Genomic DNA, 16,152 nt, shown 5'->3' with positions numbered 1-16,152 from the left:
GGCCACCGCTCACCCTGTCCCCCCCTGCATGTCACGGGGACCAAAGTGTCCTGAGCATCTTTATTCCCACGGGATGTGACTGTCCCCAGGGGGATGTCACCATCCGCAGCAGGATAGCACCATCCCGGGGGGATGTCACTGTCTTTGGGGTGAGGATGTCACCACCCCAGGGGGGATGTCATCATCCTGGGCGAGATGTCACCATCGCAGGGGATGTCACCATCCTGAGGGGGGTGTCGCTGTCCCAGAGGGGATATCACTGTCCCCGAGGGACTTCACCATCCTCAGGGAGATGTCACCATCCTGGAGGGGTTGTCACTGTCCCAAGGGGAATGTCGCCATCTGGAGGGGAATGCCACCATCCCTGGGGTGACGATATCACCATCCCAGGGCGTATGTCACCATCCTGGGAGGGATATCATCATCCCCAGTGCGATGTCACCATCCCTGGAGTGAGCATATCACCCTCCTGGTGTAGCTGCCACCGTCCTGGGGTGGTGATGTCCCCGTCCCCAGGCGCAGGGGGACTCAGCAGAGCTGGAAGTAGAAGTCGAGCAGGTGGGTGGCGTCGGGGACCTGGGACAGCCCCAGGGGCTGGTGGCCACTGGCCGCGGTGCAGAGGAACCAGCCGGGGTTGGCAGCCGACTCGAAGCGCCACAGCCCGTCCTTGTAGGAGCGGAAGAAGGTGAAGGCGGCCGAGGTGGCACTGTCGCGGGGCAGCGCCCGGATGTCCACGGCCTAGGGGGGACATGGGGACACTGTGTCACTGATGGGGTGACAGTGCCGGATGGGCCTGCAATGGTCCCCAGCCCTGCGGTGGCCCCGTTTCTCTGGTGTCCCTGGTCCCTGTGGTGTCCCCATCCCTGCAACGCTCCGTCCCTGTGATCCCTGTGACCTCTGCAGCATCCTTGTCCCCACAGTGTCCCCTCGCCATGGTGTCCGCATCCCTGTGATGCCACAGCCCTTGTGATCCCATGGGACCTGTCCCCACGGTGTCCCCATACCCAGGTGTCCTCTCCCCATGCTATCCCCATCCCCTTGATATCCCTGTGGCATCCTTGTCCCCACTGTGTCACCATCCCATGGCATCCCCATCCCTTTGGTGTCCCCATCCCTTTGGTGTCCCTGTCCCCATGGTGTCCCCATCCCCATGGCATCCCCATCCCTTTGGTGTCCCCATCCCTTTAGTGTCCCTGTCCCCATGGTGTCCCCATCCCCATGGCATCCCCATCCCTTTGGTGTCCCCATCCCATTGATGTCCCCATCCCTGTGACATCTCCATCCCCACTGTATCCCTGTCCCCTCAAAATCCCCATCTCCATGGCATCCCCATCCCTCTGGTGTCCCCACAGTGTCCCCATCCCCACAGCATCCTCATCCCCACAGCATCCCCATCCCTTTAGCATCCCCACCCCAGTGGTGTCCCCACACTGTCCCCATGCTGTCCCTGACCTGCAGCTGCAGGGTGGGCTGGCTGGCTGGGGGACTGGCCAGGCAGCGCGTCCCATTCTGGATGCCCAGGATGATGGGGAGCCGGGCGGGCTCGAAGGCACGGTTGGGCACCCAAAACACCTTCTCTGCGGGGAGGGGACACGCATGGGGACATCAGGACATGCCTAACATGTCCCTGTGTCCCCCGCCGTGTCCCCACGTCCCCATCTCACCTTCAAGCGCCGCGTTTGCCCCCTGCAGGTGCCCGGCCACCAGCTGGTCATTGCGCAGGTAAAGCGACTTCTGATTGACGTCCCAAATCCTGCCGGTGGGACAGCAGTGACACCAATATCCCCCCCGGGTGCCACCCTGGGGTGCTCCCCCCGCCCCACTCACCGATACTGGAAGACTTTGGTCTGCGGGGCGAAGCCTTCAGCCTCTGCACAGAGGAAGAGGAGGGTGAGGGTGAGCACGGGCCAGCACGCCATGGCGCCCCGAGTCCTGTCAACCGTGCCCCCCCCGCCCTTATAACCTCTCCTGAAATTCCCAGCTTGCGGAGGCGGGGGGCTGCCAGTGGCGCAACTGGTCCCTGAGGTTCCGCTTCTGGCCTCCCCACCCCCCTGGGGGGTCCCCGGTCACCCACTCACCCATTGGGACCCCCCACCCCAAAGCCCGGGGCAGCGGCTGGGAGGAAGGAAGGAAGGAAGGAAGCAGGTTGGTGGTGGTGTTGCCACACAGCTGGCAGGGTTGGCTCCGCCCCGCCAAAGGGCTTGGCACGGCTGGGGGTGGCACTTGGGGACGATCGCATCGGGGTGTGAACATGAAGACACAGCCAGGGGTCACCGCACCCCTTCAAACTGCGCAACGCGGGGCTCGAACCGCCAACCTCAGCGCTGGGGGCGCGGCGCCCTCCCCGTGGCGCCACCGAGCGGGGCGCGCCGCGCACGCAGTCCTCACCGCGGCGGGTCGGCGCATGCGCAGTGGAGCCACCTCCCAACCGGGAACCCAACGCGCTGCGTGGGAACCAGTGAGTGGCCGCCGGTGGGCGGCGCGTGCGCGGTGCGCGCGGGCAGGGCGTGGCGCGTGCGCGGTGCGCGCAGGCAGGGCGGGGCGCGTGCGCAGTGTCGCTCCCCGCGGGCCATGGCGGGCGGCGGGGCCGTGCGGGCCGCGGTGGCCGCGCTGCTGCTGGCGGCCTGGAGCGCACACGGGCTCTATTTCCACATCGGCGAGACCGAGAAGCGCTGCTTCATCGAGGAGATCCCGGACGAGACCATGGTCATCGGTGAGGGGCCTGCGGGGTGGCGGAGGGGGACACCGGGAGGGAGCGGGGGGCAGTGGGGAGGGATGGGGGACGATGAGGAGGGATGGGGGGCGATGGGGAGGGATGGGGGGCAGTGGGGAGGGATGGGGGACAATGAAGAGTGATGGGGGGCGATGGGGAGGGATGGGGGGCGATGGGGAGGGATGGGGGGCAGTGGGGAGGGATGGGGGGCAGTGGGGAGGGATGGGGGGCAATGGGGAGGGATGGGGGACAATGAGGAGGGATGGGGGACAATGAGGAGGGATGGGGGGCGATGAAGAGTGATGAGGGACACTGAGGAGGGATGGGGGGCAATGGGGAGGGAGCAGAGGCAACGAGGAGGGCTGGAGGGCGACGAAGAGGGATGAGGTGCGATGGGAAGGGACCAGGGGGCGACTGGGAGGGATGGGGGGCAATGGGGAGGGATAGAAAGGGTTGGGTGGCAATAAGGGGGGCTGGGGGGTGATGGGGAGTGATGGGGGTCAATGGGGAGGGCTGGGGGATGATGGGGAGGGCTGGGGGGTGGTGAAGAGGGATGAAGAGCAACGGGGAGGGATGTGGGGCAATGGGGAGGGCTGGGGGATGATGGGGGGTGATAGGGAGCGCTGGGCAGCAATGAGGAAGGATGGGGGACAATGAGGAGGCCCCCACAACCATGGTGGGGAGGAGAGGCCTCCAGGAACCAGGGCATAACGGGCCGGGGTGGCCCTGGGTGGGCCCTGTTCTGACCCACCGTCCCCCCGACCAGGGAACTACCGGACACAGCTGTGGGACAAACAGTCGGAGTCATTCCTGCCATCCACCCCCGGCCTGGGCATGCACGTGGAGGTGAAGGACCCCGATGGAAAGGTGGGTGACACCCCCTGGGCCAGTGATGGGGGCTCTTGGGGGGCCTGGACGCCCCCTGGCCTAGGTGTGGAGTCCCTGGGGCACATGGGGTGCCCCCCAGCTGGGGTGGGTTCTTGGGGTGCCTGCTGTTGGGGTGCAGGGGGTCCCTGGGGTGCTTGCCAAAGAAGGCAGGGGGTCTCTAGTGTGCCTGTTATCTGTTATTGAGGTGGGGGAATGTCCTGGGGTGTTCTCCAACAAGGGGAGGGGGTTTCTGGGGTGCACGGGGCACCCACCAGCCTGGGGTGGGGAGTCCTTCTGGTGCCCATTGTTTTGGGTGTGGGGTCCCTGAGGTACATGGTGTGTCAACCAGTTGGGTCAGGGGTTCCCTAGGGTGCGTGGGGTACCCACCAGCCTGGGTGTGGGGTGCCTGGGGTGCCAGCTATTGGGGTGGGGGGATCTTGGGGTGTCTCCCAGCTGGGGCAGAGGGTCCCTGGGGTGCACAGGGCCTCCCCCAGCCTAGGCGTGGGGTCCATTGGGTGCACAGGGTGCCCCTTTACCCAGGACAGGAGGGTCTGTGGGACATGGGGGGGCTGTCCTGGTGTCCCCCTGGGGTGGGTGCTGTGTGACGGTGTCCCGGTGCTGTCGCAGGTGGTCCTGTCGCGCCAGTACGGCTCCGAGGGACGTTTCACCTTCACCTCCCACACACCGGGCGAGCACCAGATCTGCCTCCACTCCAACTCCACCCGCATGGCGCTCTTTGCCGGCGGCAAACTGGTAACGGGAGGGTTCCCCAAACCCAGGGCGGGGGTGTCAGCACCAACGGGGCTCTGCTGACATCCCCCCTGCTTATTTCGGCTCCGCAGCGGGTGCACTTGGACATCCAGGTGGGCGAACACACCAACAACTACCCCGAAATCGCCGCCAAGGACAAGCTGACGGAGCTGCAGCTCCGCGCCCGGCAGCTCCTCGACCAGGTCGAGCAGATCCAGAAGGAGCAGAACTACCAGCGGGTGAGGAGGGGGGATCCAAACCCCCTTTTTTTCCCCTCCTGCTTTATTTTTTTAATTTCTTTGCCTGACGGTATCGCAGGGATAAACCAATTATTTTGTTTGCTTGTTTGTTTCCTCACTTTATTTTACATTTGCTGGCAGTACCGAGAGGAACGTTTCCGCATGACAAGCGAGAGCACCAACCAGCGGGTGCTCTGGTGGTCCATCGCCCAAACCATCATCCTCATCCTCACCGGCGTCTGGCAGATGCGGCACCTCAAGAGCTTCTTCGAGGCCAAGAAGCTGGTGTAGCCCCTCCCGTGTCACCCCACAGCCCTTGGGGGAACTACTGGGACCCAGACGGGGAGTGGGGAGGTTTGGGGGAGCCCTGCGTGCCAGCGGGGAGGGTCGGGGCCGGCCCCTGCGGTGGCGTTTTGTGGGAAAATAAAGGATTTTTGGGGTCGGACGGGGTTTGTTGGTGGGTTTTTTTGGTGCGCTGGGGGAGTGGGGTGGCTCAGGCCTGTTTGGGGTGTACAAACCTCCCCAAAACAACAGAGGAACCCAGGTATCCGGTGTGTAGCGAAGGTGCTGCTCAGTCCTCCACCGCCAGGGGGCGACTCGGCGCATGTCGCGTTCCTAGTGGACGCTCTGGGCGCGCGGCGGAAGTGTCGGTGGGCGTGGTGTGAGGGGGGCGGTGAACATGGCGGCGGCGGCGACACCGGGTTTCGAGCACATGGGGCTGGACGGACGGCTGCTGCGGGTCCGAGGGGCCGGGAGCGGGATACGGGGCTGCGGGCACCCGGGGCTGCGGGTCCGAGGGGCCGGGAGCGGGATACGGGGCTGCGGGCACCCGGGGCTGCGGGTCCGAGGGGCCGGGAGCGGGATACGGGGCTGCGGGCTGGCGGGGGGAAGCCCTGAGGGAAAGGGTCTGGCCTTGAGCGGGGGGCCGGTGTCCCCATGGGGGGCCGGGACTGGGGGACCTTCGGTGGAGGCGGGGCCAGGACACCTCTGAGGGGCCAGGTGACGAAGGGCCGGGGTTCTGGGGTCATTCGGTTTGGGGGGAACCGAGGCACTGGGGTTCCTTTGGGGTACATGAGGGGCCCAAGCACCGGGGTGGCTTTAGGGAGGGCGGGGCATGAGGGGCCAGGATCCCGGGGTCCCTCACTGGGGACGGGGACACCAGGATCCCTTTGCAGGGGTGACCCTGAGGCGCCCAGACCCCGGGGTCCCTCCGGGTAGGGGGGTTTTATTCGGGGTTCCCCTCCCCTACAGTGACTCGGGGGGCACAGGGGACCCTCAAGGTGACACCAACCCCCGCAGGCGGTGGCAGAGCTGGGCTGGGCCACCCCCACGGCCATCCAGGCTGAGGCCATTCCCCTGGCGCTGGAAGGACGCGACATCCTGGCCCGGGCCAGGACGGGCTCCGGGAAAACGGGGGCGTACGGGCTGCCCCTGCTGCAGCACCTGCTGCGCGTCAAGGCGGTGAGTGGGGCGGGGGGTCTGTGGGGCATCCACGCAGGGCTGGGCACTGGGGGGTACAGGGGTGTGCAGGCAGGGGTGGGTGCTGGGGGTTATTGGGTGTGGAGGGGGCACCAGGGGGTTATGGGGGCACTGGGGGGGATCAGGTGAGGTGAGTACCATGGGGCAGGGGATGCCCTGTGGGGTACATGAGTTACTGAGCATGTGGGGGGCAAGGTGGCATCCACATGGGGGGGTGTGTGGGTAGGGATGGGTGCTGTGGGTTTTGGGTGTGCAGGTGGCACTGGGGGGGGATCAGGTGGGGTGGGTGCTGTGGGGTGGGGGAGGCTCCATGTGGCATCCACACAGGGGTGGGCACTGGGGCGTATGGGGTTGTGTGGGCAGGGGTGGGTGCTGGGGGGTGTTGGGTGTGTGTGGGGCACCAGGGGGTTATGGGGGCACTGGGGGGGACCAGTTGGGGTGGGTACTATGGGGCAGGGGGTGCCCTGTGGGGTGCATGGGGTGTTGAGTATGTGTGGGGCACAGGGAGCATCCAGATGGGGGGTACATGGGGTATGTGGGCAGGGATGGGGGGTTTTGGGGGGGGGGGGCACTGGGAGGGATCAGGTGGGGTCGAGGGCATTGTGGGGTAGGGGGCCACCATGGGGCAGGGGGTGTGTGGGTTATTGAGCACAGGGGTAGCATCCAGACTGGGGGTACGGGCGCGCCTCGGGGTGTCTGGAGAGAATTGGGCACTGTGGGACAGGGGGGTGTGCAGGGTGCTGTTGAGTAGGGAGGGACTCTGTGGGGCAGGGGATGACTCTGTGGGGTGCAGGGGGTCCCTCTCCCGCTCCCGCGTGACTGTGGGTGGCGCAGGCCCCCTCAGCGGTGCCACAGGCGGTGCGGGCGCTGGTGCTGGTGCCCTCCAAGGAGCTGGGCCAGCAGGTTGTGCGCAGCCTGCGGCAGCTGGCGACGTTCTGCGCCCGCGATGTGCGTGTCGCCGACCTCTGTGCCCACGCCGACCTCGCCGCGCAGCGGTAAGAACCCCCCTTCCCCTTTCCGGATGCCTCGGTCCCCCCCAGCACTCGGGGGGGTGACAGGGCGCATGTCCCCAGGCCGGTGCTGATGGAGAAGCCGGACGTGGTGGTGGGGACGCCGGGACGGGTGCTGGCGCACGTGGGCGCCCGCAGCCTGAGCCTGCGGCACTCGCTGGAGCTGCTGGTGCTGGACGAGGCTGATCTGCTGCTCAACTTCGGCTGTGGGCAGGACATCAGGGCCCTGCTGTGGTGAGGAGGAGCTGGGGGGCACAGCGGAGGGCTGGGGGATGTGGGGGGCACAGCTGGGGGGTTGGGGATACGGTGGGTTTGGGGGGAAACTGGTGGGGATGGAGAAATTGGAGAGCACAGACAAGGGTTTGGGGGTACACTGGGGGTTTTGGGTGACAGTGTCAGGGTTGGGGGCACTGCTGGGGCTGGGGGGACACGGGATTTTGTGGGACAGTGTCAGGCCTGGGGGGACATTTCTGGGTCTGGACGACATGGGGGGCACAGCCAGGGGTTTAGGGGACACCGCCAGGGTTTGGGAGGCACTGCTGGGACTGGAGGTTGTGGGGGGCACAGGGGATTTGGGACAATGCCAGGATTTAGGGGACACTGATGGGATTTGGGGGGCATTGCTGGGGATGGAGAACGTTGGGGGGTACAGTCAGGGGTTTGGGGAACATTAAGATTTTGGAGACACTGAGGTTTTGGGGGACAGTGCTAATGGCTGGGGGATGCAGGGGGCACAGCCAAAGTTCTAGAGGGCCATGCCAGTGCTGGGGGGCACAGTGGGGCTGAAGAGGGAGCACTTGGGCATTGTCAGCTCTGGCGCCAAGTCCATGAGGGGTCCCTGTCACCCCCAAACATGGGGGGGCTGGCACTGACCCCCCAAATCCCTCCAGCCACCTCCCCAAGATCTACCAGGCACTGCTGCTCTCAGCCACTTTCAGCCCTGATGTGGAGGCCCTGAAGGAGCTGGTGCTGCACAACCCGGTGGGTGGGGTTTGGGGGCACGGGGAGAGGTCTGGGGGGGTCCAGGTGGGGGAATTGAGAGGTCTGGGGGGGAATTGGAGGTACAGAGATTTGGGGATGCTGGGCCATGGGATTGTAGTACCCACAGGAGCATGTGGGGAATACATGGGTTGTTCTTCACCTGGAGGTGGCGGTGGGAGGGAGGCGCACATGGAGAGGTTTGGAGAGCTGGAGGGGATTTGGGGGGTCTGGGGGAAAGTTGGGGGGCCCGGGGTGGAATTTGGGGGGTCCAGGGTGAGAACAGAGGTGGGGGTCGCTGGGACAGCTGTGGCACCACAGGGGCACGTTGTGGGGGACGTTTGGGGTTCCAGTGGACACGGAGGGGGCACTGGAAAAGGTTTGGGGGTTTGGGGAGTCAGGGGAAAATTTGAGGCATCCCAGGGGAGGATTTAGGGCATCTGGGAGTGGATTTTGGGGTCCAGGGTGGGCACAGAGATGGGGAGACCCTGGGACATGGGAACGCAGCACCCACAGGGGCACGTTTTGGGGGACATATGGGGTATTCTGGACAAGGTGGGGAGGGGGCCTGAAAGTTTGGGGGTATGGGCTGGGGCACAGGGAGAGGTTGGGTTGTCTTGGGGGGCGAATTGGGGCACCTAGGGAGGGATTTGGGGCTCTGCAGCAAGCACAGAGCTGTGGGGACACAGGGCCACATAACTGCAGCCCCCAACAGCTCACATTTTGGGGTTTGCACAGGGTCTGGTGACCCCAGAGGGAGGGCGCACGCCCACGTCCCCCCATCCCTGTGTGTGTCCCCCCCACTCAGGTGACGCTGTGCCCACCGGAGCCGCAGTTACCGGGGCCCACCCAGCTGCGGCAGTTCGGGGTGCGCTGCGGGACGGAGGAGGAGAAGTTCCTGCTGCTCTGCGCCCTCCTCAAACTGGGGGTGCTGCGGGGGCGTGCCCTGCTCTTTGTGGGGACCACCCCCCGCTGCTACCGCCTCAAGCTCTTCCTCGAGCAATTCGGGGTCCCCGCCTGCGCCCTCAATTCCGAGCTGCCCGCCCGCTCCCGGTAATTCCATCCCCCCCACCTTTGCGGGGGGATTTGGGGTGTCCCCTTGGGTGGAGGTACCCCTGGAGGGTGGGAAATGGGGTGTATGGGGGGGGGTCGGGGTGTCCTGGGTACCGCTGGGGGTGGCAAATGGGGTGCAGGGGCTGACATGGGGTGCTCTGGGTACTGTAGGGACTGGGAAATCAGGTACAGGGTGGTTTTGCCGTCTCCCTTTGGGTGGGGGGCACCTGTGGGTGGGTGGAAATGGGGTGCTGGGGGGCTTTGGGGTGCCCTGGGGAGGGGGTTACCCCTGGGGGTGTGGGAAATGGGGTGCTAGAGGGGTTTGGGTTGCCCTGGATAGGAGGGTATCTCTGGGGGGATATTGGGGTGCTGCTTGGGGGCAAGGGGTGACCTTGGGGTGTCCCCAGCAAGCTGAGGGGTCCCCAGGGACATTGGGTGCTCTGGGGATGCCAGGGGACACCCTGGGGGGTCCCAGGAGGGTGTGGGGGATCTGAGGGGGTACCTGAGGGTTTGGGGGGACACAGCAAAGCGGGGTGCCCGCAGTGGGGACAGTGACAGCCACTTTGTCCCCAGGTGTCACATCATCACCCAGTTCAACCGTGGTGTCTATGACTACATCGTGGCCACTGACGAGGAGGCACCCGCGGCCCCCCCAGAGTGCCCCCCACGCAAGAAACAACGCAAGGGGACAGCCCCAAGGTGAGCCAGGGGTGCATCAGTGTCCCTGGGGTGTCACCAGTGTCCCCACAGTGTCCCCAAGGTGTCCCCAGGGCCACTGTGTCCCCTGGGCAACGTTCGGCTCAGACCAGGGCAGGTGGCTCAGAGCCATGGGGGGGACTTCTGGCCAGGGTGTCCCTGTCCCCACCGGTGTCCTTGTCCTCAACAGGGTCCTTGTGCCTGTGGGGATGTCCCTGTCCCTACAGGGATGTCCCTGTCCCCAAGGCCGGGGGACTTCTTTTCCCTGAGGGGGTTTGTCCCTCGTGTCCCCATGGGTGTGGGTGCCCAGGGAGGTCCCTGTGCCCAGCATGTCGCCTTTGCCATGGGGTGTCCTTGCCCTGTCCCCGTGGCTCTGGGGACATTGTGCCCAGCGTGTCCCCATGGGTGTCACTGCCCAGCGTGTCCCCATGCCCAGAGTTCTCATACCCACAGGGATCCCCTTTCCCAATGTCCCTGTGCCCATAGGAGTAGCTGTGACCCAGATGTCCCCTTACCCAGGGTGTCCCCATGTCCTTGGGGGTCCAAGGGCCACCCTGACACCTCCTGTCCCCCCTAGCAAAGACAAGGACAAGGACAAGATCAAGGGCAAGGACAAGGACTCTGAATACGGTGTCGCACGCGGCATCGACTTCCAGAACGTTGCTGTCGTCATCAACTTCGACGTGCCGCTGACCGTCGAGTCCTACATACACCGCGTGGGCAGGTACCTGGGGACACACGCAGGGGACACGGGGGTGGCTGGTGTCCCCTTGGGGCAGCTGTGTCACCACTGTGTCCCCGCCGTGCCCGCAGGACGGCCCGTGCCGACAACCCCGGCACCGCGCTGACCTTCGCGCTGCCCGAGGAGGAGGAGGGGATGGCCCGCATTGAGGACGCGCTCGCTGGAGGTCAGGGGGACCCTGTGTCACCGCATGGGGGTGGCGGGGACATGGGAGGGGCACAGGGGTGACCCAGGTGTCCCCGTGTGTCCCCAGAGAACGGCGAGTCCATGCTGCAGCCCTACAAGTTCCGCATGGAAGAGATCGAGGGGCTGCGGTACCGCTGCCGGGTAAGTGGGCAGGCGGGTGACACCGGGGGGGTACTGGTGGCACCATCTGGGGGTGGTGACAACCTCTGACACCCCCCTATCCCCCCCAGGACGCCATGCGCTCTGTCACCAAGCAGGCGGTGAAGGAAGCGCGTTTGCGGGAGATCAAGGACGAGCTGCTTAACTCAGAGAAGCTCAAGGTAATGTCCCCGCAGTTCCCAGGGGGGGACACTGAGCAGCGTGGGGTTGTCCAGGGCGCTGCCACCCCCCCGATTCTTTGTCCCCAAGGCGTATTTTGAGGACAACCCCCGCGACCTGCACGTCCTGCGCCATGACAAGCCCCTGCACCCCGCCATTGTCAAGCCGCACCTCCGCAACGTCCCCGACTATCTGGGTACGTCACACGCCCCAGTTTGGGGGGAAAAGGAGCAAAACGGTGCCTGGGGGTGTCACTGGGTGGGGGACAGGTTGTCACTGCCGTTGTCTTACTCTCCGCTATGTGCTCGCAGTGCCGCCGAGTCTCCGCGGCGTCGCCAAACCCGACCGCAAGAAGCGCAGGCGGGTGTTGAATGCCGGTGCCAAGCGCCGCCGCGGTGTGACAGTGAGTGTGGTGTGGACCCCTCCTGCGTCCCCCCCGTGTCCCCTCTGTGTCCCCTTTGCCACTGGGGGACTCCAACCCTGATTGTTTCTTCCTCCTCGCCAGTCCCGCGGCTCCGGCAACCCGCTGCAGAGCTTCAAGTACGCCCGTCACCGTGCCAAGCGTCCTGCTGCGCCACCCTCCTGACCCCCCAAACTGCCCGGGGGGCACCGGTGCTGCCTCGCAGCCCCCCCAAGTCACAGGGGGTGTCTCTGCGCCACCGCCGTCCCCAATAAAGGTGTCACCGGGCTGTAGTGTATTGTGCTGTTGCAGGCTACGTGATACGACACGCCGGGCAAAGGTGCCGGGGCGTCGTCCTCCCCCCTTATCGGGGCGTTATCACCCCCCAAGGCTGCGCCGGGGCCATAAATGGGGACAAAGTCGCAGCGGGGGGTGACACTGCCAGATGGGGGGACTTGGGCATCCTGTCACCCCCGTGCCGCTGTCACCGGTGTCACCCTGAGCCCTGGGGGTGGCAGCGAAGTGGAGGTGCCCCTTGGGGACAGGTGTGCCCCCTGGGGATGGGTGTGCCCCCCCGGGGTGTCACTGTCAAGTTCTTTTATCGGGGTAACATCCTCTTATCACGGTTACGGCATCTTATCGGGGTTAGGGCATCTTGTCGGGGGGGCCCTGAACCTTTCCCCTGTCCCTGAACCGTCACCAGCACCTGGAGACGCCCATGTCCCCAGCGCCAGCTTGGCAGGGGGGACATTCCCACTCATGGCCACATTTCGCTGCTTTTCCACCCAAAACCCCCCCAAAATTCAGCTCCGTCACAGTTTAATTAAAATTGTGCCCCCCCCAGCCGCAAATAGGGACAAGGAGTGAAAGGGGAGAGAGTAAAGGTGTGGATTGAGAGAAAAAGGGTTTATTAGATTACAAAATAATGCCAAAATAATAACACTGGAATAATTAGAATAGTACAATTACTCTATATCTAAAATATTTACGATGCCGAAATAGTTTCAATGCCAAAATAATTAAGATTAAAATAATTGCAATACTGAAATGATATTAAAAATAAGGATATTAAAGTTATGCTATAGTAATAATAAATTAGGTATAAAATGGGTGATGCGCAATGTGATTCTTCACAAACTCTGTGCTGAGCAGCCGGTCCCGGGAAGGGAAAAAATGGTGAAAAAGGGCAAAAATGCCCCAAGAAAAGCGGAAAATGGCAAAAGACCGAAGTGAAGGAACTAAACAAACAGAACTCAAGGGGAACGGAGCAGAATTAGGGCCGGAAAACCCCATTTTGGTGAAACCCGCCGTGTGATGCTGACGGCCTGGAATCTCATTGTGATGTCAGTGTCTGTCTGTCTGTCCCCCCATCCCACAGAGACCCAAAAATCATCCGTAAATCCTCCTTTTTCTGACCCGAAGAGATGGGAAGGGAAATGTTAATTATATCCACGGGGTGTTAATTATCGTTAAATAATCCAAATGACTGCAAAAATGAAGATTTTTAACGGTGTGGAGGGAATTAATTGGGTTTTAGCCAAAGCGGCGCGACAGGGGGGTCAGCGGGGTGTTCCCCCTCCCTGGCGGTGCCCGTCACCGGCTGTTAATGATCACGGGCTGTTAATGATCACAAGGACTTTACGGCCCCGGCGGGGGCTGATTGGCTTCAGCGTTGTCACCCCAGACGTCACCATTGTAACCGCCCCGGGAGGGGGGACAGGGGTTTTATAGGTGGCGGGGGAGCAGGTGGCAGCCCCCCCGCTGTGCCGAGGATGCCAGGCTGCGCCGCGCTGGCCGGCGCGGTGCTGGGCGCCCTCCTGGCGCTGGTAGGTGTTGGGATGTGGGGGCAAAGGCATGGGTGGCACTTTTAGCGGGGCTGGGAGATGGGGGGGTGACAAGTGGTGGCAAAGCCACAGTGGGACACATGGGGGGGTTTGGAGGGGTTGGGGCGCGGTGAGCGCTGGTGACAAAGCCACGGTGAGAAGTGTGGGGAGCTCTCGGGTTGGGATGTGACAGCTGGTGACAAAGACACGGTGAGACACGGGGGACACTCAGGGGCTGGGATGTGACGGTTGGTGACAAAGCCACAGTGGGACACGTGGAGGGGGTTTGCTTGTCTCAAAATGACTGGCAACGCAGACTGAGGTTCTGTCCCGAACGGTGGCTGTTCAGGTCTCCGGCTGCAGAGCCTGTTGCTGCCGGGGGAGGGAGGTCAGCACTCCACCTGTGCGAGGTGTGAGCAGGTGCAAGATCTGCTCGACATGGTTGTGAAACTTAAGGAGGAGGTTGAGACGCTGAGGACCATCAGGGAGTGCGAAAGGGAGATCGACTGGTGAGTAACACCCTGACGTGCCAGTCGGAACGGTCCCAGGGAGGTACCCCCCAAAAGGAGATGGACCTCCTGCCCTCTCGGACAGAGGCGGAAGTCCTGAGACGGCCCCACCCTTGTCACCGTCGGGCAGAGGTAGGGGACCGAAAAGACAACGAGGGTTGGAAGCGTATTCCAGTTCGGCATCACAGGCAGCCCCCCTCCCTGCCTGCTTTGCCTGCCCAGGTGCCCCTCCATAATAGGTTTGAGGCCCTGGATCTTGAAGAAGAGGTAGGGGAGGAGGTGGTGCCAAGCCTGCCTACAAGATCACATAGGAAGAGGCGGTTGACTTCACAACTTAAGACTGCCTCTGATAAGAAAGAAAGAAGGGTGATTGTAATAGGAAATTCCCTTCTGAAAGGAACAGAGAGCCCGATATGCAGAGTTGACCCTCATCTTAGGGAAGTTTGCAGTCTACCTGGAGCCCGGATCAAGGATATTGCTAGAGAGCTCCCCAAACTGGTGCACCCGACAGACTACTACCCGCTGCTGGTCTTCCAGACAGATGGGGAGGAAGCTGCTTCCCATAATCTGAGGGGAATGAAGAACCATTTCAAGGTCTTGGGAAGGATGGTGAAAGACTCAGGGGCTCAAGTGATCTTCTCTTCACTCCTTCCATCTTCAAGGGACGATGTGGGTTGGAATAGGAAAATTCAGTCTCTAAATGGTTGGCTCTAAGGCTGGTGCTACGGGCAGGGCTTTGGATTTTTTGATAATGGTGGGTTTTATAAGACTCCAGTCCGGACAGTGTCACGCAGGAAAGGTTTATCTCGCAGGGGCAAAAGGATGCTGGGGCAGGAATTAGCTGGGCTCATTTGGAAAGCTTTAAATTAGGCTCAAAGGGGAATGGGGTTGTAGCTGGGCTTGCATCAGTGGGGCAGCGTTCTAAAACTGATGAGGACCGGGTGGCCTCCTGTGCCCCTAGGGAGAAATCGGTGTGCTCAGCTCGCTCTCTGAAATGCCTGCACACCAATGTGCGCAGCACGGGGAATAAACAGGAGTTAGAATCCTGTGTTCGGTCGGGAGATTGTGATCTGGTGGCAATTACGGAGACATGGTGGGACAGCACACGTGACTGGAATGTGGTCATGGATGGCTGTGTCATTTTCAAGAAAGACAGGCCAGCCAGGCGTGGTGGTGGAGTTGCTCTTTATGTGAGAGAGCAACTACGATGTATTGAGTATTGTCCAGGCACGGATGAGAAGCGAGTTGAGAATGTATGGGTCAGAATTAAGGGGCAGGCAGGCAGGGGTGACACTGTTGCGGGTGTCTATTATAGGGCACCAGATCAGGGTGAGGAAGTTGATGAGGCCTTCTATGGGCAGTTGAGAGTGGCCTCACAGTCACAGGCCCTGGTTGTGGGGGGGGATTTTAACTTCCCTGGTGTTTGCTGGAAGGACCATTCAGCCAGCCAGCCACAGTCCAGGAGGTTCCTCCAGTGCATTGATGAGAACTTCCTCATGCAGATGGTGGAGGAGCCGACTAGGAGAGGTGCACTGCTGGATCTCATCCTCACTAACAAGGAGGGTCTGGTCGAAGCAGTAAAGGTTGAGGGCTGCCTGGGTTGCAGTGACCACGAGATGGTGGAGTTCAGCATCTTGTGTGGCAGGAGCAGGATAACAAGTAGAATTGCAACCCTGGATTTCAGCAGGGCAAACGTCAGCCTTTTCAAGCAATTGCTGGGGGAAATCCCATGGGCAAGACTGCTTGAAGGTAAAGGGGCCCAAGATAGCTGGATTGCATTCAGAGATTGCTTCTTCCACGCTCAGGATCAGAGCATCCCCACACGTAGGAAGTCAAGGAAGGGAGCCAGGAGGCCTGTGTGGTTGAACAGGGACCTGTTGGGTATGCTCAAGCAGAAGAGGAGAGTTTACAGGTCATGGAAGCAGGGGCTGGCCACTTGGGAAGAATATAAGGCTGCTGTTAGAGGATGTAGGAAGACAGCTAGGATAGCCAGAATTACAGCTGGCGAGAGGGGTCAAGGACAGCAAAAATAACTTTTTCAAATACATAGCAGATAAAACTAATACCAGAGGCAATGTAGGCCCACTGATGAACGGGGTGGGTGCCCTGGTGGCAGAAGATACAGAGAAGGCAGAGTTATTGAATGCTTCTTTGTCTCTGTCTACTCTGCTGGAGGCTGTCCTGGGGAGCCCTGTACCCCTGAGACCCCGGATGAAGCCAGGTCAATGGAGGAGTTTGCTTTAGTCGATGAGGACTGGGTTAGGGAGCAATTAAATAGTCTGGACATCCACAAATCCATGGGTCCGGATGGGATGCACCAGTGGGTGCTGAGGGAGCTGGCTGAGGTCATTGCTGGACCGCTCTCCATCATCTTTGCCAAGTCTTGGGA

General features: G+C 62.4%; 3 protein-coding genes across 3 annotated transcripts; 2 read left to right on the top strand and 1 right to left on the bottom strand.

Annotated features, from left to right (window-relative positions):
• Positions 1–46: 46 nt before the first annotated feature.
• On the bottom strand, positions 47–2,368 carry LOC102085592 (interleukin-36 receptor antagonist protein-like). The gene is made up of 5 exons (XM_065041078.1): positions 2,079–2,368; positions 1,828–1,870; positions 1,665–1,753; positions 1,453–1,577; positions 47–738 (listed from the first exon to the last, which is right to left on the bottom strand). Exons 1-5 carry the CDS (start codon positions 2,251–2,253, stop codon positions 529–531), a joined length of 642 nt encoding a protein of 213 aa, XP_064897150.1. The 5' UTR covers positions 2,254–2,368; the 3' UTR covers positions 47–528.
• A 140-nt stretch (positions 2,369–2,508) lies between these two features.
• TMED4 (transmembrane p24 trafficking protein 4) lies at positions 2,509–5,014 on the top strand. Its single transcript, XM_065041069.1, has 5 exons — positions 2,509–2,713; positions 3,480–3,580; positions 4,208–4,333; positions 4,423–4,569; positions 4,711–5,014. The coding sequence occupies exons 1-5, from the start codon at positions 2,572–2,574 to the stop codon at positions 4,858–4,860; spliced, it is 666 nt and encodes a 221-aa protein (XP_064897141.1). The 5' UTR covers positions 2,509–2,571; the 3' UTR covers positions 4,861–5,014.
• A 58-nt stretch (positions 5,015–5,072) lies between these two features.
• DDX56 (DEAD-box helicase 56) lies at positions 5,073–11,729 on the top strand. Its single transcript, XM_065041067.1, has 14 exons — positions 5,073–5,308; positions 5,869–6,030; positions 6,883–7,043; positions 7,122–7,292; positions 7,949–8,039; positions 8,845–9,089; positions 9,663–9,788; positions 10,363–10,509; positions 10,599–10,693; positions 10,781–10,854; positions 10,944–11,033; positions 11,122–11,227; positions 11,343–11,434; positions 11,537–11,729. The coding sequence occupies exons 1-14, from the start codon at positions 5,249–5,251 to the stop codon at positions 11,615–11,617; spliced, it is 1,701 nt and encodes a 566-aa protein (XP_064897139.1). The 5' UTR covers positions 5,073–5,248; the 3' UTR covers positions 11,618–11,729.
• The last annotated feature ends 4,423 nt before the right edge of the window (positions 11,730–16,152 follow it).

The sequence above is a fragment of the Columba livia genome, chromosome 25 (assembly GCF_036013475.1).
Source record: "Columba livia isolate bColLiv1 breed racing homer chromosome 25, bColLiv1.pat.W.v2, whole genome shotgun sequence".
Classification (NCBI taxonomy): Eukaryota; Metazoa; Chordata; class Aves; order Columbiformes; family Columbidae; genus Columba; species Columba livia.
The sequence above is the reverse complement of the archived record's forward strand: the minus strand, read 5'-3'. Positions and strand labels throughout refer to the sequence as shown.